The sequence below is a fragment of the Vairimorpha ceranae genome, assembly GCF_000988165.1.
Source record: "Vairimorpha ceranae strain PA08 1199 chromosome Unknown NODE_22, whole genome shotgun sequence".
NCBI lineage: Eukaryota > Fungi > Microsporidia > Nosematidae > Vairimorpha > Vairimorpha ceranae.
In genome coordinates this window covers 1-24,037 of record NW_020169317.1, presented here as the reverse complement: position 1 = coordinate 24,037, position 24,037 = coordinate 1, and the positions used below count along the sequence as shown (strand labels likewise).

At 24.6% G+C, this 24,037-nt stretch overlaps 15 protein-coding genes across 15 annotated transcripts; 6 read left to right on the top strand and 9 right to left on the bottom strand.

Annotated features, from left to right (window-relative positions):
- Positions 1 to 70: 70 nt before the first annotated feature.
- AAJ76_2200023967 (hypothetical protein) lies at positions 71 to 991 on the top strand (the record flags this gene model as incomplete). The annotated part of the gene is made up of 1 exon (XM_024474626.1): positions 71 to 991. One exon carries the CDS (start codon positions 71 to 73, stop codon positions 989 to 991), a length of 921 nt encoding a protein of 306 aa, XP_024331144.1.
- Positions 992 to 1,324: 333 nt separating this feature from the next.
- Positions 1,325 to 2,302, top strand: AAJ76_2200022713 (hypothetical protein; the record flags this gene model as incomplete). Its single annotated transcript, XM_024474625.1, has 1 exon — positions 1,325 to 2,302. One exon carries the CDS (start codon positions 1,325 to 1,327, stop codon positions 2,300 to 2,302), a length of 978 nt encoding a protein of 325 aa, XP_024331143.1.
- An 847-nt stretch (positions 2,303 to 3,149) lies between these two features.
- Positions 3,150 to 3,665, bottom strand: AAJ76_2200020373 (membrane traffic regulatory protein; the record flags this gene model as incomplete). The annotated part of the gene is made up of 1 exon (XM_024474624.1): positions 3,150 to 3,665. One exon carries the CDS (start codon positions 3,663 to 3,665, stop codon positions 3,150 to 3,152), a length of 516 nt encoding a protein of 171 aa, XP_024331142.1.
- A 366-nt stretch (positions 3,666 to 4,031) lies between these two features.
- On the bottom strand, positions 4,032 to 4,715 carry AAJ76_2200019323 (hypothetical protein; the record flags this gene model as incomplete). Its single annotated transcript, XM_024474623.1, has 1 exon — positions 4,032 to 4,715. One exon carries the CDS (start codon positions 4,713 to 4,715, stop codon positions 4,032 to 4,034), a length of 684 nt encoding a protein of 227 aa, XP_024331141.1.
- A 1,185-nt stretch (positions 4,716 to 5,900) lies between these two features.
- Positions 5,901 to 6,338, top strand: AAJ76_2200018137 (deoxycytidylate deaminase; the record flags this gene model as incomplete). Its single annotated transcript, XM_024474622.1, has 1 exon — positions 5,901 to 6,338. One exon carries the CDS (start codon positions 5,901 to 5,903, stop codon positions 6,336 to 6,338), a length of 438 nt encoding a protein of 145 aa, XP_024331140.1.
- Positions 6,339 to 6,372: 34 nt separating this feature from the next.
- AAJ76_2200017665 (hypothetical protein) lies at positions 6,373 to 6,513 on the top strand (the record flags this gene model as incomplete). The annotated part of the gene is made up of 1 exon (XM_024474621.1): positions 6,373 to 6,513. The coding sequence occupies one exon, from the start codon at positions 6,373 to 6,375 to the stop codon at positions 6,511 to 6,513; it is 141 nt and encodes a 46-aa protein (XP_024331139.1).
- A 214-nt stretch (positions 6,514 to 6,727) lies between these two features.
- AAJ76_2200013396 (myosin heavy chain) lies at positions 6,728 to 10,642 on the bottom strand (the record flags this gene model as incomplete). The annotated part of the gene is made up of 1 exon (XM_024474619.1): positions 6,728 to 10,642. The coding sequence occupies one exon, from the start codon at positions 10,640 to 10,642 to the stop codon at positions 6,728 to 6,730; it is 3,915 nt and encodes a 1,304-aa protein (XP_024331138.1).
- Positions 10,643 to 11,116: 474 nt separating this feature from the next.
- On the bottom strand, positions 11,117 to 11,677 carry AAJ76_2200012361 (myosin heavy chain; the record flags this gene model as incomplete). The annotated part of the gene is made up of 1 exon (XM_024474618.1): positions 11,117 to 11,677. One exon carries the CDS (start codon positions 11,675 to 11,677, stop codon positions 11,117 to 11,119), a length of 561 nt encoding a protein of 186 aa, XP_024331137.1.
- A 318-nt stretch (positions 11,678 to 11,995) lies between these two features.
- AAJ76_2200012042 (peptidyl-prolyl cis-trans isomerase-like protein) lies at positions 11,996 to 12,604 on the top strand (the record flags this gene model as incomplete). Its single annotated transcript, XM_024474617.1, has 1 exon — positions 11,996 to 12,604. The coding sequence occupies one exon, from the start codon at positions 11,996 to 11,998 to the stop codon at positions 12,602 to 12,604; it is 609 nt and encodes a 202-aa protein (XP_024331136.1).
- A 1-nt stretch (position 12,605) lies between these two features.
- AAJ76_2200010923 (peptidylprolyl isomerase) lies at positions 12,606 to 13,115 on the bottom strand (the record flags this gene model as incomplete). The annotated part of the gene is made up of 1 exon (XM_024474616.1): positions 12,606 to 13,115. One exon carries the CDS (start codon positions 13,113 to 13,115, stop codon positions 12,606 to 12,608), a length of 510 nt encoding a protein of 169 aa, XP_024331135.1.
- A 1,830-nt stretch (positions 13,116 to 14,945) lies between these two features.
- Positions 14,946 to 15,890, bottom strand: AAJ76_220008148 (hypothetical protein; the record flags this gene model as incomplete). Its single annotated transcript, XM_024474652.1, has 1 exon — positions 14,946 to 15,890. The coding sequence occupies one exon, from the start codon at positions 15,888 to 15,890 to the stop codon at positions 14,946 to 14,948; it is 945 nt and encodes a 314-aa protein (XP_024331134.1).
- A 559-nt stretch (positions 15,891 to 16,449) lies between these two features.
- AAJ76_220007313 (glutaredoxin-like protein) lies at positions 16,450 to 16,725 on the bottom strand (the record flags this gene model as incomplete). The annotated part of the gene is made up of 1 exon (XM_024474651.1): positions 16,450 to 16,725. The coding sequence occupies one exon, from the start codon at positions 16,723 to 16,725 to the stop codon at positions 16,450 to 16,452; it is 276 nt and encodes a 91-aa protein (XP_024331133.1).
- Positions 16,726 to 16,927: 202 nt separating this feature from the next.
- Positions 16,928 to 17,554, top strand: AAJ76_220007110 (hypothetical protein; the record flags this gene model as incomplete). Its single annotated transcript, XM_024474650.1, has 1 exon — positions 16,928 to 17,554. The coding sequence occupies one exon, from the start codon at positions 16,928 to 16,930 to the stop codon at positions 17,552 to 17,554; it is 627 nt and encodes a 208-aa protein (XP_024331132.1).
- Positions 17,555 to 20,932: 3,378 nt separating this feature from the next.
- On the bottom strand, positions 20,933 to 21,082 carry AAJ76_220002956 (hypothetical protein; the record flags this gene model as incomplete). Its single annotated transcript, XM_024474630.1, has 1 exon — positions 20,933 to 21,082. The coding sequence occupies one exon, from the start codon at positions 21,080 to 21,082 to the stop codon at positions 20,933 to 20,935; it is 150 nt and encodes a 49-aa protein (XP_024331131.1).
- A 1,145-nt stretch (positions 21,083 to 22,227) lies between these two features.
- On the bottom strand, positions 22,228 to 22,476 carry AAJ76_220001562 (hypothetical protein; the record flags this gene model as incomplete). The annotated part of the gene is made up of 1 exon (XM_024474620.1): positions 22,228 to 22,476. The coding sequence occupies one exon, from the start codon at positions 22,474 to 22,476 to the stop codon at positions 22,228 to 22,230; it is 249 nt and encodes an 82-aa protein (XP_024331130.1).
- Between the last annotated feature and the right edge of the window lie 1,561 nt (positions 22,477 to 24,037).

Below are 24,037 nucleotides of genomic sequence, written 5' to 3'. Positions count from 1 at the left end.
TCCAATTATAATTTTTAAACTCCTTTAAACCCCTTTTAATTTTTTAATATTCTTTTTACACTTCATTTCTATGCAATTCCTTGATGATCTTATTCTTGGTCCTAACACCCCAAGGCATAGTGATAATGTACAATTCCCATCTAAAATATACAAAAAAAAACTACAAAAGGTAGCTGTTTCTGATAACTGGTGGGAATTTTGGTCCAAATTTCTTGTTAAAAATAATGTTACAAAATACGAAGTATATAAAAATTTAAAAAATATAAAGCATGATTTACGGATAGCAATATGGGATAAATTAATTAATATTTCTATATTAATAAATAAAATAAATTTAGACATTAATAAAGATTTTATAGATAGAGATAGCATACTTATGAAGTGTGTAATATCAAGATTTAAGAATAGAGATGAAGAAGAAATATTTTATATTTTAAGAGATGTAGTGAATACATTCTCTTCAATTGATAATTATGTGTTATTAACAGATTTTATGTATTTAATTGTTAATCTTCCTAATGCATCTCTTGAGCAAATAGAAAGAATATTAATGGGACTTTTTCTTTATGAGGAATTTAGGAATTTATTTCAGATAAATTTTTGTACGCCAATTTATGCGCATAAAGAGGGAAGCAGTTCTACAGATAGAACTAGTGAATGTAAAAATGATAAAAATTTACCAAATTATATTAAAAAGTTTGAAGATATGATTTACAGAAGTACGAAAGATTTATACTACAGTATAGATTTATTACTAACAACAGATTCAAATTATTATTCTATACTTGATAATAAACATACATCTCCTGATAAAAAAGAAAATATTATTAAAACTACGTGTAGGAAAGTAGAGACATATTTTGATTTTCTTATTGTACAGAATGAAAATATTAAAGCACAAGAAGCTATTAAAAATGATTTACTTAATGTAGTAAAAGAAAATGAGGAACTTAAAAAGAAAATTGACGAACTTAAAAAGAAAACAGAGTAAAAAAAGTATTTCTTTTTATAAAATTATGTGTACAAGAAGTTATAGTAATATTAGAAAAATTTATATTTAAATTTGTAAATTAGAATTTTTAAGTTTTTATAACAACTTGTTGTATTTTCAATAAGAAGTCTTGTTAAATTTTGTATTTCTTGATTATTGACATTTAGTAATTATGTCTTTTTCGTAATATTATAATTAACTTTTGTTTTATGTTGACTAATAATAGTAAAGACTAAATCTACACCTTAGAGATATATAAAATGTTAGTAATCTCTTAGATAATATTTGTATGTAAATAATATATTATTAAGTTTTAAAATATCTTTACCCTCCATGGACCTGTTAAAAAGTCAAATAGATCTAGATTCTTTTCTAGAAAATTTAGATAATAAGTCTACTTATAATGATATATTTATATCTATGTTACACAATCCTACATCTGATTTACTTTCTAAACTCGTTATTAATAATTTCTCTCGAATGATAACTGATTTAAAATATTTGATAAAATTTAAATTTTCTAGACTAAAACCAGTTATACAGAAAAATATTTCTAAAATAGTTATTCTTCTTTTTGGATACACTGTTAATATTGACACATTAATAATTAATCTATTAAGACAAGGTTACACTAATTTTCCTGTAGAACATAAATATTTTAAAGAGTTTAAAAATGCGCTACCGTATATTAAGTTACATAATGGTGATAATTTTGCAACATCTTCTTTATCTACGCTTATTACTTTTGAAATGGAGACAGATATTATTTTTATGTCTACAGTAGAAAATAATATTGAGTTTTATGCACATGTTTTTTTAAAAAAATATCAGCATAAAACTCAGGACATTTTGAGATTTTTAAAATATAAAAAGTTTACAGGTAAAAATATAGAATACATAATAAATTGTATAAAAAAAATATTGGGATATGAAACTCTTGTAGAATTTGTAGATGATAATATAGAAAATATTAATACTACTAAAGAAAAAGAAGTTAAAGATAATAATTTAATAAATTTAGAGAAGAAAAATACACAAGACATTTTAATGTCAATAGCTGATTTATCATTTCCTAAATATTATGCAATAATACAAAATATGAAAATTAATAAGTGTACTTTTATTCATCCAAGTAAGTATAAAGATGTAGTTTTCTCTTCATTTGAATATGATAATTATGTACAAGTATATTTATGGAAGATTCTTATTTACCAGAAAATACTTTTTGATATTGAAATAGAAATTGAAGAAAGTGATCTTAAGACTGAAGAAGCATTAGAAGGATATGACATATATTTAAATATACATTAATATTTATTTACTATAATATTATGAACTTTTTTCTTTATTTTTTCTATTTCTTCTAATTCTATTCTATTTAAATCTTTTTTATTGTTTAATATCATCAAATCACTCAAATATGACTGTAAAACCAGATTATTTTTTATATATAAATTTATTAATTTTGTTAAATTATTATTTAATTTATTTTGTATTTCGTTAGTATTTTTATTTAAATTTTGTTTATAAAATTCTAATTTTTTGTTTGTATTTTTTATCTTTAAAATGACATTTATATTAGTTTTGTAATACAAATAGTTTTTAATATCCGTTAGAAGTATGTTCTGAAGTACTTTAAAATCGAGAGAATACTCTAAATTAAACATTTCTTCTGGTTGTTCAATAAGTGGTAAAATATTTTTTATATTCTTTGTATTTATGCATACAAATATTTTTTCTTCTTTTCGCCGTGTTGCATAAATTAGGTAGAGCATTTTATAGCATTTGGTAAGATCTTGCATAAAAGAATTTGAGAAATAATTAAATGTTTTAAGGAACAAATAAAATTTAATTATATGTAACATAAAAAAATAATGGCAGCCTACAAAAAGTAATTATTTTATAATCAATAACACTTTTACTAACTTTGCTTTCTTCCTGCATCGGGTGAAAAATATTCAAAATTTATACAATAATGTACAACATTATTATATCTCGACATTTATAATTTTAGAATGCGCAAAACAAGAGATTTATGATATCTTGTATATAAAAAATTTTGTCATCCTAAATTAAAAATTCATATTAGAAAATAAGACAAGAAATTTATGATATCTCGTAAAAAGTAAATATTTTAAAAAAATAATGACATTCAAATTTATTCGTTCTTTTTCTCCTGTATTTTTTTTGCTGCTTCTTTTGCCAATGCATCTGCCTGATCAATTGCTGTATTAATACCATTATCATTCAAATACCATTTTTCAGGGACTTTACTAATCAGTGAATCGTAAATTATTTTAGTTCCTTTGAATCTAAAAGGTCCAATGTAAAGAAGAAGGAAAAATTTTAGTGTATAAAACATTGGAATAAATGACACTATAAATCTTGAATATGCATCGAGTGATGTAAGAATTCCAAATACCAGCCAGAATATTAAAAGATGTCTTATTTCTTCTTTGTTAGGATTTACTTGTTTAAGAACAAGAAGTGTCTCTCTCAGTGGAATTATTACTCCTATCACAGATGTAAGAATAGGACCTAAACACGTAGACATAATAATAATTATTACTAGAACTATTGCAGCTAAGAAAGAATATTCTCTAGGGATCTTAAAATCTTTCTCAAGTTTTGTAAAAATAGGAAATCTTGATGATATGTTTTTTATGTGATCCATGTTTATTTTTAAGGGTAAAAAATTTAAGGTATTGTGTTTGTAAGAGAATAATAGATGTGTAATAAAATAAACAAACTATAAATAAAGAAGAAGTTATAAGATATTATTAATAGTAATATTATTAATATTAATATTAATAATTATATTAATATTATTTGTGGTAATACTATATATAATATTAAATAGCATTATTTTTATATGACATAAAATGATTGCAGGCTAACATATAATAATTATGTAAAAATAAAGACAGTGCCTTATAAAAATATATTAAAAATTCCATATAAAAACATAGTTGATAGTGATTTGCAAAAATATAAACAATGTTTTTATCATAAAATTTTGTAAACGCAAAAATACTAACATTTATTTTGTCTTAGTAATAATCTGAAAGATAGAACTCATAATACATATAGATCCTTGAATAATAAGACACTTAAATGTTTTAGTATTCCAAATACCATTTAAGTAATTAATATAAATATCCAAAAATCCATATTTTTTCTTCATAAAATATTCAAAACTAAATAACAGCATAAATGAACCGATAATAGAAAAGAAACTCGCCAAAACAACATTTTTTACACTTTTAACAAGGAAATGTACAGCAAATCCTGCAAATATAAAAAAAACACTCAAGTAAATACTAAAATCTCCCGCATTGATAGAGTCATGTAACCAGAATATTAGATATAAAAACAGTAAATATATCAAAAAATCAAAAACACCCAAAAGTAAATAAGCACCAGCAAAGGAACAAAGGACAAACAGGACTTTATGATTCAAAGCAAATAAAATGTACGAGCGTATTGTACTATTCTGGATATGGGCAAGAATTGCCGTATGGGAAAATGAAATTAAAAGGGCTAGTAAAGCGGAAACTGAAACAAATTTAAATCTAAGACCTCTTGTTAAAATGAATAAAGAAAATACAAGTATAGTCAAAGCAACCAATGTATTCTCTATAATAATATTGTTCATATGATGTATAATACCTTGTATTAATGAAGTTTTACACCAAACAAAACTGATTAAAAAAAGAGATTTCATAAGGGGGTAGTAAATTTAATTTAAATACAAAAAAATAATAAAGCATCAATTTATACTTAAATTTAAGATCATTTTTAAATTTAACATGTTTTAATTAATATTTTAAAATATTCAAAATATGAAATTTGTGAAATTTAATTAAACTTTTATTTTTTAAAATTTTGTTTGTAGAAAATTTGATTTAAAAAATATTTTTTAAAACTTTGTTTGTAGAAAAATTAATTAAAAAAATATTCTTAAACAATATAGTAGTTGGACATTAAGAATGTAAATTTAACGTTTTATAAAATAAAAATACTAGTATAAAAAAGTGTAAATTGAATTTTTTATTAAATAACTATATTTGGTAATCGCATCAAGTCTATGACGCAAGATATCAAAAAACTGATTTTAATTATTGTTGTTGTTAGAACAATAACAAAAAATATTTTATTTGTTTAATAAAAATGTATTAAAAAATTCTAATCTTTTTATAAATTATTGATTGTTTATTTAAAATTTAATAAAACATAAATAGTAAGTTTTAATATTTTTGATGTCTTACATTTTACAAACAATAAATTTATTAATCATTTTGTTATTTCCTCTTTCATTTTAAAAGTAAATGATAATTATTTTAAATAATATTTCTTTTCATGCAGATTGTTTTGACATTATTCACATTAAAAATACAAGTTATTACTAGCAAATTTCTTTTATTTTAAATCTAATGCATATTAAAAATAAAAATATAAAAGTTCTTATTTTTTTTGATTTGTTAAATGAATAGTTAGATATGTTGTATAAAGACATAATATGCGGCATTAAAAATCATAATTGCTGTAAAATTATTTATATTACATAATTTGAAAAATATATAAAATTAAGTCAACCCACCAAAAGAATAATAATCTGCTAAAATTTATAATTTTTTATATTATAGCTCTTTTTATTTAGAACATACATTATTAATTTATTATTTTAATAAATATATTTTGTAAATTATTAGCTATTCTTTAACTTCTTTTCATATTACGTTAGATCTAAAAATGCTTATTTATAAACAATATAAATAAAATACAAAAATTGTGCAGTACAGATATCATTAACTTATATTACTTGTATAATGTTATTTATATTTATTCATTATTAAAATTTATTATATTCTTTTTGTTTTATATTATTTTTACTTTACCCTTCCCTTTTATGCACAATTTTTTTTTAAATCAAGCGTATTTACAAGCAGTTCTAGCTTATGAAAATCATGAAGTCCCTGTTGGTTGTGTAATAGTAAAAAATGGTATAATTATCAGTAAGTCACACAACTTAACTAATAAGCTTCACACTCCCTTAGCCCATGCAGAGTTAAACGCTTTATCTAAAGTTAACAATCTGTATTCTAATCTAATATTTTATATTACATGTGAGCCATGTGTAATGTGTCTAGGAATATTAGAAAGAATTAATTGTACTGTGTATTATGGATGTAAAAATAGTATATTTGGTGGTACTAGTGTTATTAAAAACAATAAAGACTTTTTACATAACTTAAATGATGCAAAATGTTATCAGATACTTCAGAAATTTTATAAAAGAGAGAATTTTAATTTACCCGAGGAAATAAGAAAGAAAAAATATTCTTAAAATATATTAATTTTAATATAATAGTATAAAATAAATGGTAAGTTTAGACAAAATAAAACAATTTATATTTAAAAATGATGATATAATAATAATGAGGATTTTTTACTATTTTTCTAGTAATATAGAATATTTTAAATTGTCTAATAGAACAATTATTGTTAATGAAGTTAAATAAAAAAATAACATTTTATAATTTTAATTTATAAATAGTTATTATATTTAAGATAACACTAGAAATTATTTAAGGTATTTACAATTAAAATTTTTTAATCAAAAGTTTCTACACTTTTTAATGAATTTTTAAGTATAACAATGATGTTTATGTAAATGACACAACGCGGTGTAATATAAAATTTAATTTAATTATTTACATTAAAGTTACAAATCATTTATTTAAATACAAATTCTAAATCAGAACCATCAATATACCTGGGTACAACAAAATTCTCTTCAATTCGATTAACTCTAATTTCTGTTGCTAGTGGTTTACCTGTAATAAAAACATTTTCCTTGACATCTTCGCTTTTAAATCCCATTTTTATCAAAAATGTATTAATTTGTGCTACCGTCAATAAATCAAAATTTTTATAAACACCATCTGTCTTAACATCACCAGAAGCACAAAAATTTACTAACTTAATAACTTCTAATGTATGTTTAAAGTTATCTATTCCCTTAACATAACTAATTTTCCTAAGCCATGTAAATATTTTATTAAGATTGTAATTTATTTGTATACATCTATTAAAATTTAAAAAGTTTTTCTTAATCAATAAATTGTTAAATATTCCCGTATTAATGTTATCTAGTAGAAAATTAAGAATGGAAATCTTGTAATCTTCATCTAAATAGTAAAAATTTAACTGTGAATAAATGTTATCTAACGTTTTTATTAATTTTATTGGACTCACAGGCTTAAATATTTTTTTTATAAAAGAATCACTACATCTGAAATTGGATAATTCTTGATGTTCTGTAATAGAAAAAGGGATGTACTCCCTCAAATTATCAAGATAATATTCTGATAAATATACATGAAGTGTATGTATTAAATCATTTAAATCGTTATTTACTCCAACTAATTTTGAATATTCAATCAGATTACTTAAAAAGAACACAACATGATCAATATTTCTCTCAAAAAACTTTAACCGTAGTGATATTTCTTCTGTAAAAACCGAAACTGCTTCCTTGATATTTTTATTAGATCGCCTGGTTATTAAAAAGGCAGCATGTGCAAACGACAAACACTCAGATCTAGGACATGATTCAGATACTGGAATATTATCAAGGTAGATAAAAAATAGCTTACTAAAAAGACTTGATGCATTTTCTAAAAATCCATAATTTAATTCTGATAGTCTGAGATTTGCTTCCTTCAAGGCTTCACTTACAAACTTATATTTTAAATTTAAATTCTCACAATTAAGGCAAGAACTGGTTGAAGGTACAATATCTAGGTTTGGTCGATCGTATAAAATATCATGTTGTTGATTTTCAATTTTTAAATTATCGTTATTTTCAATCAAAAGTGTTTCTGGAATGTCGTCAGGAAAATGCTTATCAACCACTGTTTCTGATGCCTCTACAGGAACCACTGGTTCTAATACCTCTACAAGTGCTATTGATTCTGGTGCCTCTACAGGAACCACTGGTTCTGGTGCCTCTACAGGTGCTATTGGTTCTGATACCTCTACAGATGCTATTGGTTCTAATGCCTCTACAGGAACCACTGGTTCTGGTGCCTCTACAGGTGCTATTGGTTCTATTACCTCTACAGATGCTATTGGTTCTGGCGCCTCTACAGGAACTATTTGTTCTGATACCTCTACAGATGCTATTGGTTCTGATACATCAACTGGATGAAATTCGCTTGTTATTTTATCTATATCTATTATAACATCATTTACTGATTGTTTATTTATTTCAGAAATTAAAATTTCTTTTTGTTCAGCAGTATCTTTGTTTTCTATATCACATGATTTTATTTCAATCTGTTCTGTTATACTGCTCTTAGAGTCTTCTGTTTTATCCTCACATCTCGTGTCTTCTACATTAAAAATATCAATGGAGTGCTTGTTATTAGAACTAGTAGGAATATGTTCATTTATAGATTCTTTCTCAGGCATGTTTTTGTTTGAATTAATCAAAAATAAACTTTCATCTTCATTTTCATCAAACAAATCGCTAATCATATCTTCTAATGTACTTAATTTTTTTATTTTAGATTGATCATTAAATTTGATTCCATCTTTTTTCGAATTTTCCAAATTTCCATCTATTTCGCACATTTCAATGTTTGGAAATATATTTATATTCGATTTATCTTCAACAAATTCTTTAATTGTTTCAGATTGTTCACAAATCAAATTAGAATAACTTTCTTTTAATTGTTTGTTATTAATATTTTGTTCAATAGCGACTATCTCTTGTTCCACACCAGTGTCAGAATTAGAAAACCATTTATTTATTCCTTCTTTTTTATCTATTAACTTTCTTATAAACCATTCTAAAACCTTATTTTTTCGACTATCTATAAGTCTTTCAACTGATTCAATCCCTATCTTTACATCGGTATTAAAATAAACTTTAGTTTTTCCTTCTATAACTTTTTTATATTTAAGATATTTTTTATACCATTCAACTTTGTTCATTTCATAGGTGAAAATCTGCCTATTAATCTTAATAACTTCTAAAATTCCTGTATTTACTAATTGATTATACACTATTTTTCTATCAAAAGAATTAGATTTACATTCATTAGGTTTTATACATCTTATATATTTAACTTGTGTACTGTTAATAATTTGAAGTAAATTTTTAAGTGAGCAGAAAAATGAACTGATAACAGTTGTATTGTTTGAACTTAAGTTAAATACATTTTTAAAAATATCTTTTTGAATTTTCACTTCTCTATTTTTTGTTATAAAATTATTAATATCATATTCTACATCTTTTACAAAATGTTTAACAATTAATTTATCATTAGATTTAAATTTTATACCTTTTTTTATATATGACATGATTTTTGTTCTTAAGTTATCAGTATTCCCAAACTTGCTTTTACTTTCTTCATCAATTAAATCAAACAAACCACATCTTCTTTCCATTTCATAAATTAAAGAAGAATTTGAGGCATATGGCACAAATTCATAATTTTCGAGTTCTTTTTTATATTCTTCTTGTTTTTTTTCAAAAATTTTTTGTATAAAATCATTTTGTATTTTTTCATTAGCATAATTAATGCATAATTGATCTAAAGAGTTTTGATTAAATATTTCAAATCCAAAAATATCTAAAATATTTATACAATGTCCACATGGAGCATTAAGAGTGGTATTAACATTCTGGACAATAAAATCAAAAATTTTTACATACAATGATCTACTAATACTGTCTCTTATTGTTATTGCCTCTTCAACTGTGTTAAATTTTACAAGTAACTCTTCATTAACCTTAATTTCCTTTTTAAGTAAAACACTTTCTAAAAGATTTTGATCAATTTTTAAAGTTTGACAAATAAAATTTACATGCTTCTCATCTTTTATGCATATTTTTTTATTTTTATAGACAAATTGCATAAATCCAAAGTATAAAATAACCAACAAAACATTTTCAATAAATTTAACATCACTAAATCCAAGATTATATAAAGCATTTTTTATATTTTTATAATCATTACATTTTCTATTTGTTGTATCAATATAGTCATTTTTAATATTAATATTTTTATAAGTACACAGTTGATAAAATATATTAAAATTTGATTCATCTTTGTTTTGGTGTGTAACCCTACTTTTTTCCAATAAAAAAGTATTAACTTTTATACCTCGAATAGTTTCATTTATAAAATAGCTTATCATTTTACCTACACGACTACTATTATCATTTAAAGCAGTTTTTGCATTACCAAAGCTTTCCAATATAATAGTCAATGCTTCAATTTTTTCTTTTAAATCTTTATTTGTACCTGTTCTTACAATTAAATAATCTTGTAATAATTTTGTATTTTCTGTTTTTCCAGATCCGCTTTCTCCAGAGATTAAAATTGTTTGATCTGAAAAAATCATATCTTGATAGGCACTTTCACACACACCATAAATGTGTGGATCACAGGATGTAGAATTAAAATAAGCATTCATTATATTAATTCCATATAAGTCTAAATTTGTATATGGATTTATAGAAATTAATACTAACCCCGCGTTAGTGTATATTTTGTTCGTAAGATATCTATCTTGTAAAACTTTAACAAGTTTTTCTTCTGTTGTATTACATAATTTGCATAAATCATCTGTGTTCATTGTTTTCGGGGGAATGAAATTTTTATAAAGAAGAATAAACCAATAAACAAAAAGGGGTACATCTGCACTAAAGAACTACACAAAAGGGGTAAAACCATCTTATCAGAAATAAGTTGGTGTTTATAGTGCAAAATTTTATTAAAAATGCAATGTATTGATATTTTTTTTGTTATGCATAAAGTAAAATGTTAAATATTTTACTGAATACATAACATAAGAAAGGCGGTACATTTAAATGTTGTTACATTTAAAATATTGTTATATTTAATATATATAAATTTTGTAAATATGTATATTTTACTTATCTCAATTTTATATCACTATATGACAAAAAATGCTTATAGTCTTGTAATTAAAATTAATATTTAATCTTTATAATTAATTTAAAACATGTGTAATTTTAACTGTAAAGTTAATTTAATAAATTTTTATGCTTTTAATTTTTTTTAAAAAAACCTACATTTAAATACACTTTTATTTCTCATTTGTAATAAATACATTTAACCTCTTATTAAAATGAAATAATGCACCTCCTAAATCAGAATTATTTTCCAAAGGAATCAGTGTTTTAGATTCTTTAATAAAAAATTTAAACTCTTCAAAATGTTCCAAATTAATCTGGTGCTTATCTTTAGGATAAAAATGAAATGCAATTCTTTTCAATACCAATTTTCTAAAATCTTCATAAGATGTATTTTTCATATAAACTAAAAAATTGTTTTCTCCAAATTTTATAACAGCTGTTCCTATTATTTTGTTTAAATCTACAGATTCAGAGTTTTCATTTAAACATTTAAAAAAGTTAAAAATTTTCCGCTTAACTTCTTGTTCACAAGGAATGTCAAGTACATCTTTATTTGTTGTAATTATCCTTAAGCCTGTTTTATATTTAGATACTTTTTGAATCTTAGAATATTGTAGTATGTCACTGTTTATCAACATGTATGTTGTATAGAAATATATTGTATACATCTCTAAGACTCCTTTATATTCAAAATAACTTTCTGTAGTAAAAGTGTACTCTTCATTTTGCATTTAAAACAGAAGCAAAATGTCAATATTTAAAAAATGTTTTAAACCTGACAAATAAAATTTTAAATGTTGATTTGACATTTAAAGAAAAATTACACCTATAATTTCTTTACATCGTTGTTTAAAATTTTTTTTGTCTAATCATAAATGGCTACTTATTTAAATAGTTCATTTATATTTTAAAATAAACATTTATTATTGTAGAATATATTCCAGTTATTTAAAAATTAAATATAAACAATATCACTAATTAATCTCACTTCTAAAACTACAATTCTCAAAGTTTTTCTTTATCCATAAAGAAATTTTAAAAAAGCCCATATGGAAAAATTTAGTAAATTTAATGACCCATTTACTGGTATAAATCCTTTTGTACAGGGAAAATTAAGAAGTTATAGCATTTTTAAATGTTTAATATTCTGCCCTATTTATCTTCTGAGTAAACTTCATCCAATATTTTTTAAATTACTGTTTTCTATTAAGATTTCAGGAAAGATAAATCAACAACCAAAGACAATGATTTGTAACTCAGCATCTACTTTTGATATACCAATATTAAAATATATCCTTGGTATAAAAAATTTTTATTTTTTGAGATGTGGAAATTTTTATGATAAAAATCAATTTTTAATTAAAAGGATTACTAAGCCTTGTATTGTTTTTGTTGAAGGTACTTCCACAAATAATAAATCTATTTTAAATTACAATTGTAATTTTAAGATAGATAGTGTTTGTTGTATAAAATATACAGAAGTATATTGTTATGGAAGTTATATTAGATATCTTGCAAGCTTATTGTCAAATGAAAATAAAATTGAAATAAATTTTAAACAAACACAAGATCCAAAGGATTTAATAAAAATAAGTAATCTTAAACAAGTAAAATTTACTTATAAAGATAAAGAAGAATTTAATAAATTATTAAAATAATTTATTTTTCAACAATTCCTGAATCTACTATTTTAACTATTTCTTTAGGTTTACCACCTTGAGAGCCAACTGCCTCCATTTCTTTTAGTATCTCAAGCTCTTTTTTATCATCATATATAACTTCCCCAAATACAACATGTTTATTGTTAAGCCAGTCGCATTTATTAAAAGTAATAAAAAATTGTGACCCATTAGTATTAGGACCTGCATTGGCCATGCTTAATAAATACTTCTTATCATGCTTTTTAATAAAATTTTCATCCTCGAATTTAGAACCATAGATACTTTTTCCTCCTACACCTGTTCCATGGGTAAAATCTCCCCCCTGCGCCATAAAATCTGGAATAATCCTGTGAAAAACAGATTTTTTGTAGCCATGAGGTGCCTCTTGAGTACAAAGTTCTCTAAAATTTCTTGTAGTCTTGGGTACCACATCATCATAAAGTAAAAATTTAATTCTTTTTGGGTTGCTGTTTCCGATTTGAATATCAAAGAAACATTTACTGGACATTGGGGTAAAAAAAATTATAATTTTTTAAAAAAGGTGTATTTTTTACAACTAAAGCTGGAGAGCCGAATTGAAGATTTTATTCAATCCAGAATACTTAAAAACCTGACTATGGACAGTCGCCGAAAAAAGGTGGACACTGAAGAAAATGAGGGCAGAGAAGAGTATGCTGGAATGAAGGAACCCATAGAATTGAATGGTGGAACGGGACAACTAAAGGCTTGTGTATAAAATTACTAAATAACTATCTATACCCAAATTAATGTGTTTTTTTTATTTTTTACATAAAAAAACAGCATTAATATTGATAGCAGAAAAAATTTTTATTTATAATTATTGTCGAAATACCAAGTTCCCATTATCCTTATTGTTAATTATAATTTCCTTTAATATTTTCAATTTTTTATCTCATGCAGAAAGAAAACAATTCAAATAAAAGTGTTGTTGATAATAATTATTAGTATTTTAATAGATAAAGAAAAATTTTTAAAGACGAAAAATGTTAATTTTTGTAGTCAAAAATATAAGTTCTTTACATATTTATCAAGAAACAAAAGTCAAAGATTTTTTGATAAAAATATACTAAATTTTTCATTTTATTCTTTTAAAAAAATATTTTATAACAATGTTGTCTTAGACACCTTTTATTCTACAGTCAACCATTGGACAACGTGTTCACTTATGACTGGCCAAAAAAATAAATCAAAATAAGTTCTAGAAAATGGAATGTAAAAAAAAACTAATTAAAGAAATGACCATAGGATATAAACTGAAGATTAATAAATTTTATTTAGTTAATTTTCTATAACAGATAAATACAGCGAAATATTGAAATTAATATTTAAAAACGTGCACAAACTTGATTTATGTAATTAAAAATGTGTTAAAAGTTTTAGTTTTTGAATCGTTATTGTTTTTTAATCATTTACATTTTAAAAGGAACTGGTTTATAATTATTAATTTAGCTGATATATTTTTCTTCTGTGTAGGAGGGGGGAGAATTTTGCATAAGGACTGGCTTCACTAATATTTATTTAATTAAATAAAGGTACTGTTTAATTTAAAATTTAATATTTAGCTTATAGCTTTTAACAATACAATAAAAAAAATTGAATTTATTAATACTGCAGTTATTTATTTTTAATTTTATTAAAATAGTATAAGAAAGCTTGACTTGAATTTAATCCAAATTCAAGTCAAAAAGTCATTATATTTTTATGAATGTAAATCAAAGAACAGAACAAATTACAAAATAATTAATATGTATGTAATATTTTATGTATAACAGTAATTAAAATTAATAATTTTTAATCTTCTAACGTTTGTATATCAAAAAATGTAGCTTTGAAAAAGACTTTCTTTCTATTTATAATAAATTAAAAATTAAAGTTTTCATTTTAAGTGTCTGTTTTAATTAATCAATATTAAAACACCCATATTATAAAAGAACATAAATATTTAGCTTAGAATGCATTATTTTAAACAAATTTTGTTTTTAAAAAGTTCTAATATCGTAAGAACTTTTACAATGTAAAGGTAAATAATTGAAAGTATGATTGTAGGACAGTAAAGATGTACACATGTCAATCAGCAGTATTGGGTTGATGGCTTTGATATGTCTGTTATATAAATCATAATTATTAAACAAATCCATGTTTTATCTCAACAATGACAACAGTTATAATCAATATAAAAAAAATTTTAAAATTTTATTGTGTGTATTCTGAAAAAAATTATATGTGCTTAAAAAAATAATCTGACGAACTGAAGTTTTCAATAAAAATTGACCAATAAACAATTAAATTACTAAAAAAAATTAAAGTTTTATCATTTTTATTGATAAAGTATTATATCTCGGCTTTCACTAGTAAACTCTATTCCCTTTTCTTTTCTATTTTCTACCTCATCAAACACTTGGCCGTTGAGCGGACAGAACATATTTACTATTAAAATATCAATAATAAGTCTTAAACCAAATACCAGGCTTTGTACTACCTGACGACTTGTCGGTGATACCACAAATGGAAATGTTAGGCTATTGATAGTGTAATTTAAAAATCCGTATATTCCTAAACACATACTTAATAGACTAATAGTATCTACTCCTTTGTACCCTATTAGAAAGTTATGTTTAGTTTGAAGTACTAAAAATAATCCAAGACAGAAATATATTTCAGCACTCAGAAATAAAGATTCAAAAAATACCGTTGTAGAAGGATTTAACTCTTTCAAATTAAAGTATAAAAATATCAAGACAGGGATTCTAAATACAGAATACAGTTTAGAAAAAGTAACAATGGATGTTTTAAATAGATTCTTACTATCAAATATACTATATCTAATATATGTAGAATCATATCGCTCTGTATTAATGTATGAATGTAGACAAGGTCCCCATAATCCAATCAACATAAAAACTGCAGACATTCTTAAAATCTTTGATATCATGTATACCACGTATAGTAAGGTACATAAATTTATTTGTACATCTTTATAAGTTATATTAAATGTCTGATTAATAAATCCATCTCTTTCAAACTTATATTTATCTAATTTAATATATCCACTTAAATACCATATAATAATGTTACACATACATGTCGAAAAAATAGAAGAAGTAATAAAGAATGATCCAACACTTCTTAATCTTGATTTATATGAACTTATTTTAGTAGAAGAAGTCTTATTATATCTCCACACAGTAAATAATAGTAAAAGGGTACTAAAAATCATTTCATTGAGGTAGCATGCTCGTAATGAATCGTCTGTGGAAGTCATTTTTATTTTGTTTTAAAATTAATTTTTATTTTTAAAATTTGAAACACAAATAAAAAATAAAAGGTGATGATTTGTGACTTGCAGTTTAGTATTATATTAAATTTAGCAATACATAAAAAAATTTAATGTAGTAAACTATCTTAAAAGCTTGTCATAATATACAAAAGCGTTTTAGATTATTTTTAAATTTTTTACCTGGTTGACTAATTAAAAAAATATTTTTAATTTATTAATTTTGATTTAGTAGCTATTTATGCATGTAAACTTTTTAAACAGTAATAAAGTGGCAAAGATTTATAGCAATAATAAGCGGATGTATTTCTAACGAGACATGACTTAATGACTAGTTTTTCTTTTTATTATGCTATCAAATAAAGAAAAACAGAAACTAAAAGCTATTTTTTAAGCTTTTTTACTAAAAAACTTTTAGTAAATATTGCCTAGAAATTTCTAAATACATATGTTAAAATTTTTATAAATTCTTACAAGTGTACGATCTTCTCTTTTAATTTTTAAAATTATTAAACCAGTTAACTAATTTAGCTTAAAAATATTTTATTTAGATATGCTTTACTTTGTTATGAATTTTAAGGTATTCTTCCAGCTCTTTATCTCCCCCTATAAATTCTCCATTGATAAAAATCGTAGGAAAATATTTGAAATTAAACTCTTTTAAGACATCTTGAACTAAATCGGGATGGTCTTCTTTCTTAAAAATTTCAGCATCAATATTATTAGCATATAATATTCCCAGTCCCTTAACTGTATCTGGACATTTTTCCATAGTCAGAATCCACGTTCTTTTCTCTTTTATTAATGTTTCTAGTAGTGACATGTTTATTTTTAGTCATTAAATTTAAACAAAATGTTTTAAAAATGTATAAGACTTGTTCTAACTTCTTAAGTAAACAAATAAATATTTTAAAACGACTAAAGTTTTAGTATGATACTTAAGACTCTTTACTTGCTTTTTATAAGATGTATGTATATTTTATAAATTTTAAATTTTCTTTCTAAAAGCAAAATGCCCTTTTAAAATGATTACTTTTAATGATTCCCCAATAATTATTAAAAAATTAGAATTTTTGTCAAAGTATTCATCGTTAGTGACAATAACACCCAACAGTCTTACAACTAAAAAGATACAAATAATCTTTTCTGACACAATTTCATTGATAAACAATGTAACATCACTTACTTTTAAGACAAAAGATCTTCTTCAATTACTTACTAAATCTAAAGAAGGAAATTTAATAGATAAATATTTTATAATCAAATATCATACATCAGAAATAGAGATTGAAAAGAAAATAAAAATCTTTGATGAAATAATTCAAATCCCGTGTAGTGAACCGGATTTAAGTATTAAAGTTAAAGAAATAAAAGTACTATGTGAAGATGATTGTATTGTACAGTGTAGTAAAGATGGATTATTTAAAATTTCAAGTAATAATTTAATTGAAACATGCACAATTTACAACAATTGTACGGTCATATCCCATAAAATTGACCATCTTAGTTTTAAAATTAAAAGTAAGGAATTAAAAATTTTAGAAAGTTTTAAAAGTGATAAAATTTTTTGTTTTTTTCGAGATTATATTCTAGTTTATATTTTAGAAGATAGAATTACTAATATTGTTATGGTAAGCGTATTACAGAATTAAAGAGTATAATTTAAAAAAAATAGAATTACTTAATTTTAGATATAAAAAATATTGAATCTCTAAAACAGTACTAATAGTTGTATAATATAAATATAAACTGTCAATTCTTTTATTTGAGTTTTCCATCCCTTAATTTTGGAGAAAACTGATATAATTACAGAAGCCAATAAAATTCTCGATTTTGACAACCGATGGCTGTGTGGAATCAGATGGCTACGGCATTAACTTCTCGGTTTGTAATGGTAATTCGATTTTGTGTATTATTAATTGTTGGGATAGAACATAAATTTATTAAGTAATTATTATTAAAAAATGGATATTTCAAGGCCATTAACTTAATATTGCTTATTAACATGTCCGCATCTTTACTGTCCTACATTAATCATAATTAATATTTATAGCCAAGATTGCATGTTTATTTGTAAATATTAAAAACCTTGGTTAACAAAAACTTTCTTAAAAAAATAATTAATTGTTGTGTATATCTATCAACATTTTGGCGTGCCGCAAAGGAATGCGACTAGTCTTAAAGTAATACTTTAATGAGCTTAAGACTTTATCGTTGCCGTCTGTTCCTGCTAGGTTTTAAAAATTACTCTTATTTCCAATTAATAATTTATTAGATTTTTTATTTATAAAAGGCATGAGTTAAAATTTAAAATTATTTTTGTAGTAAAATTTTTTTAATATGATTAACATGTAGTTGTAATACCACAATTTTGTTGGCAAAATATAAATATCGTTTTTTTTCAATCTTTTACAGTTATATTTAATTTGTATGCCTTCGCATTTTTTAATTTCCTTTTATAACTGTGCCGTTAAATTAAAGTTTGTAATTAAATTTCTAAGGGAATTTCTGCATTCTTAGTATGCATTGAATCTTAATTAATTTTAACCTTCTTTTTTTAATGCTTTTGTAGAAAAAACCTATTTGCTTCTTTGATATATATCTGTAACTTTAATCATTTTGTTAATCGTGATTACAAATCCTGTTTATTTATCTGGTTATCCTTCTTGTAGTATTTTATTAAGAATTTTAGTAAATAACTTTGCAGTAAGTTTATAGTTTTGTTATGCTAAAAAAGAAAGGGCTCGTTTGATAAAAAATTAATCAACTTTTTTTCATAAATTCATTAACATCAAAGCAATCAAGCGGTGTATCTTTAATATTTTACAGTCTCTACAATATATTATTGTTGTCAAAGAGTTAATATTTACAATTTTGTGTTTTTTACCAAAATCAGCGTGTTTCTAGACCGTTATAATTTCACTAAGCACTGTCGAGGTGTTACATAACAATTCTACATTTAACACAGCGTAAAATAACAAAGCCTTTATTATTAATTTTTTTCATATGTTAGTAATAACTTAGCGTTTTATTGTTTTTTACAAAATTTTCTAAAAATAATTTTAAGTAAATCATCTGTTACCCTTAGCGGGGAAATCGATAGAGGAAGACTGCTTTTTATTAGAAATATTTTTATTTGTCATTCTCTTGATATTTTTATTTCTTAAATACTTTTTGATTTGATACTAAACGTCTTACTGAACTTATTAGGTTTCAGGTGGTAGTTTCTGTCACAATACCGCGTGTTTAGTTACCAACGGGAACATCATCTTTTATTTTATTTTTTTTAAAATTTTAAGGAGGAATCTTTTTTATAAAGCTTAAAAATGTTAAATAACACTACCGTATCTACGTGAAATGGTGCGACTTTTTAGAAATGAAAGATATATATTTTGTGTGGTATAATCATTAGTTAGTGTCAATATTTTCAAGTGGGTTAATAGGACCCAGATCGACCAAAAAAGTGGGTCCTAAAATTTTTTATTTTTACCCCAAAAAATGAAATTCAGAAGATTGAAAAGAAAAGAATTAGAAAAAAATATTTTGGATAAATATGGTAATATTTATGGTTCTTTTGTAAATCTTGTGTAAACATCAGTTGTTCTGAGTATATATTCCGACTTTTCTTCCACAATTTGACCCGAGTAGTTTTTATATTTAAAAGGCTCAAAGATATCCGTCGATATTTTTCACATCTTATCGTTGGCTTGACGTATTAATCATTTATCTCGTCTGTAATTAATCGATTTGCAACGTTTATTAATTTGTGATATTTTTATAAGATTTTTAATATAAAGGTTACTTTTTAAATTATTAAATGTAGTCGAAACTCCTCTATGGCCTGATAATAGATGTATTTTTTTTAGAAGATGTATACTTTGATTGTCCGAGTCCTTTATTTGTCAAGTTGAACTATTCATTCTTGTTTAAACATTTATTTTTGATTAGTGTTTGATAGGTCATCTTCTTTTCTTCTAGTGATGATCATAAGCACCGTGACAAGGTGTCAGCTGCTGTATTTAATTTTCCATTTATATGAGAAATGGTGTGATTATATTTATTCATGGTTAGTTTGTATCTGTGTATTCGTGATGTAAGAGATTTTGTCTCTAAGAACAATATTGCTGTCTGTTCGTATCTCAATATAATAGCCTCGTATGATGCTGTCAAAGTGGATTAATGATGAAAGCATTGCCAGATATTCTTTCTCTACAATCGTATAATTTAATTCTGGTCTGGTAAATTCTTTGCTATAGTATCCGATAATTCTGTCTACTTGTACTAGTGCTGCACCGATACCTCTATCCTAAGCATCTCATTCTAGAATAATTTTTTTGGAATAATAAGGAAAAGATAGTTTAAAGTTTTTAAGTTCTTCACAGATTTTAATTAGTTCTTTTCTCGACTGTGGTTATAATACGTAATTTGTTGTGCCCTTTTTTAACATTTCCGAAATGTCTCCAATCCTAGTTAATAAATTAGGTACAAATTTCCTGTGCCAATTAAGTATTTCTACAACCTTTTGTGCGCTTTTGTTCAAATTTAATTTAATGTTTAGTATCTTTTTAGTAAGGTTGGCGGTCTTCAGAAAAATGCCTTCCTTTGTTACCCTATATCCTAGTATGTCTAGTTCGGTTGTGAATAATTTTGATTTGTCGAAGCCAATTTTTCCTTGATTGTCGTATAAGGCTCTGAGCGTTTTTGCAAGAAGTTGGGCATGTTTTTTCTTGGTTTTACTATATAACACATTGTCGTCGATATATAAGAAACAATTATCTATCTCTTTTAAAATATTAGCCAAGTGACGCTGGAAAGTCTTTGGTCCGGGCTTTATTCAGAATGGCATTCATTTATATTGATATTAATTATCTAGTAGAATGAAATCCGTGATTTCGCGGCAACTTTTGTCAATGGAAAGTTGATTGAATCCGTTTCTCAAGTCAATTTGAGAAAATATCGTTGCACCTTTTAATTTAGCTAGGCACTCTTTGATCTTAGGTATGGGATATAAGCAATCTTCGATATGTTGATTAATAGTTTAGTAATCTACGACTAAACGTAATTCTCCATTTTTTTGGGATACAAAGTGCTGAACTTGATATTCTTGCATTACTTTCTTCAATAATATCCTCTTCTATAAGTCTTTTTAATTCTGTTTTTACTTGAAAAACATACTTCATGGGTACAGAATACCGTTTAAATGGAAAGAAGGGTATTTTACTTTTAAGCTTAAATTTTACGTTAGAATTTTTTATTAATTTGAATAAGATATTATGCTTATATAGAGTTTAATTGCCTTTAATGTTTCTGTATCTTCATCTGATACCAGCAGACAAGCACTTTCATAAAGTACCTTGTCTAATGGTTCTTCCGGTGACATCTGATTTGTAAAAATGGCACAACTTGTCCATTTGCAAAGATAATTATTTTCCTTTTTATATTAATAATCGCTTCATTGTTATAAAGAAATTCATATCCCAGTATAAATTTCACAGGTATGTTCTTGAGGACATAAAACTTGATGTTATAGGATTTGTTATTCAACTTAATAGATTTATTAAAAATTTTATGAGTTGTTTCTCTATTCCCATTGCCAAATACCATTGTGTGCGGTTTAGTTTCTTCTGGTTGTAATTGTAAACGTTCGATTTCACTTTCTTGGATGTAGCTATATCTTGAACCAGTATCTTCTATAAGTTCCACTGTTTTGGTTTTAAGTTCATCTTGTATCTTTATGTCATCCAGAAAATTTAAACTTGATTCATTGATAATTAAATTATTTGATGGTTTGTCCTCTTTTTTGTTATTTGGGTTCAAGGAACAGTCTTTAATATGATGATACTTTGATCTATGAAATTTGCACTTTTTCTATTAAGAAACATATCATTTGTTCTTTGTTAATCCTTCTTTCATGTATTTGTAATGATATCTTTGCGATTAGAAGGTGTAGTATCCGTTGTTTAAATAATTATAGTTGCTTCTAATTTCCCGAGTAAAATTATTATTTCAACTAATGAGGCTGAATCTATATTTTATTTGCTAAGTTTGATAGTCGTATAGCGTCCTAAGTCTTTAAAAAAAATTTCTTCTTGTTTCCTCTCTATGTCCCTCTTAAATAAGTCGTTTATATGTGTGTATCCTTGTAAGATTTTAACAATGGTATCCATATATCCTTTTATAGTTCGATGATTCTTCTGGCTAATTGCGCAAATTTCAAAAACAATTTTTCTTAATTCAGTTTTTGGAAATAAAATGCCGAAAACTTCCTTTCTTACGGCTATGTATGTAGCTGTTTATGGTTAACCTATTAGTGTAATTTTTATCGCTAATTAAATATAAATATATTTAACCGTTCTGCGTATCGTCCCATGCATTGTTTATGGAAAGTCTTTCCAAACCCTTCAAATTGTTCTGTGTTTAAATCCCTTTTAATATCTCTTATTTTATGGGTATATTCCTTTATCTTTACTTGTATTTCTGGTATGGCCCGTTCAAATTCAAATAAATCTAATTTGTTGGTTTTTTGTGTATGGTGATTCTTTATCCCCATTGAGATAACCTGGGGTGTACACATGGGATGTGGCCGTTTTGGAGGTAACTCTCAAGAACGCCGTTGGTTGGCCATCTGTCCCACATGCATACATGGGTATTTAAGGTGTTTGTAAGAAAAAAAAATTATTTTGTAAATTGTGAGTTAGTTCACTGGGGTCAGTTCTCCTGTTAAAGTCATTTCTTTTGTTCATATATATTTTCATAGAAATTTTCTGTATTTATATTTTAAGGTTTCAAGGTGGACCAATAATCTTACTAAAACCGGCTTCAGATATGTATATGACTGAAACAGTTTCGTAAGCCGTTGGTCTGAAAATTATGTGATTTGTATACCACAGTTCTGTGTGTAAAAGCTGCACAGAACATGTTTTTATTAAAATAGAGAAAAGTTATGAATTTGTTAGATGTTGTAATAAGCTTTGTCCAATTTATAGAAAAAAGTCTCAGTTTGGAAGGACATTATTTTTGATAGTATAAATGTTTCAAAAATTGTTTTTTAAAGATTATTGAACCATGCTTAGCCAAGGCAAATATGTCTCTAATATCATTTATTTTACGAATATCAAGAAAGTGTGTGTATAGATTTTTAAAATAAGTTTCCGAACAATTAGTAGTAAAATTTTATTCAAATATAAATTACATAGGAAATAAAAATGAAATTATTGAAATTGATGAATCGTAGATAGGTGTTACCTTTGACCAGATAATTATGGGAGGAAGACTGCTTTTTAGTAGAAAGAAGTTTATTCGGCATATGTTTATATTTTCTTTTTTTGAATAGTTTTTGTTTTAATTCGATACAAAACGTCTTACTTATTTTTACAGTTTCAGTCGGTAGTTTCAGACTTAATACTGCTTTATTGGTTACCGACGGTAACAATAGGTAAAAGAAAATATAATAAAAATCATCCGGTATAAGGTGTATGGATTTTCGGGCTTTTTGAAAGAGCAAATTAGAAAAGAATTTTTTTATTATAAGTCAATGATAGAACGAAATCAACCTTAAGAAATCATTTAAGTAGAAGTGTAATACCAAATTCAATAATATATAGCGATTGTCGGAAAGGCTACACCAAATTGAAAGAGATTGGTGTAAGACATTCTACAGTAAATCGTTCTAAGTATTTTAAGAACCCAAATACAGGTGTTCACACCAATACTATAAAAGGATGCTGGTCTGCTCGGAAAAAAATTTACTATATAGATGTAAAATCAGAAATCTTATAAATCCTTACTTAGTACGATTTATGTTGACAAAAAACTACAAAAACAAACCTTTATACAATTGTTTTGAGCTTTTATTAAATCAAAGCCCAAAAGATGGCGCTACTTCATCTTTCCACCCCCCTTGTTTTTAAAAATTATTATAATTTTTAAAAAAATGATTGGCCACAAAAAAATTAAAATCTAAACATTTTTAATAGTCTATATAATGCAGTCCTAAGCGTCTTGTTATCGCGGTTTTGGACGTTTCGTTTCCTCCATTGCCACTCATTTAAAAAAAAATCAATTCTCCTTTTATTAATACCGCCACGTTTTCGATAGGCATGCTTAAGGTGTGACCACGGGTTTTCAATTTTGTT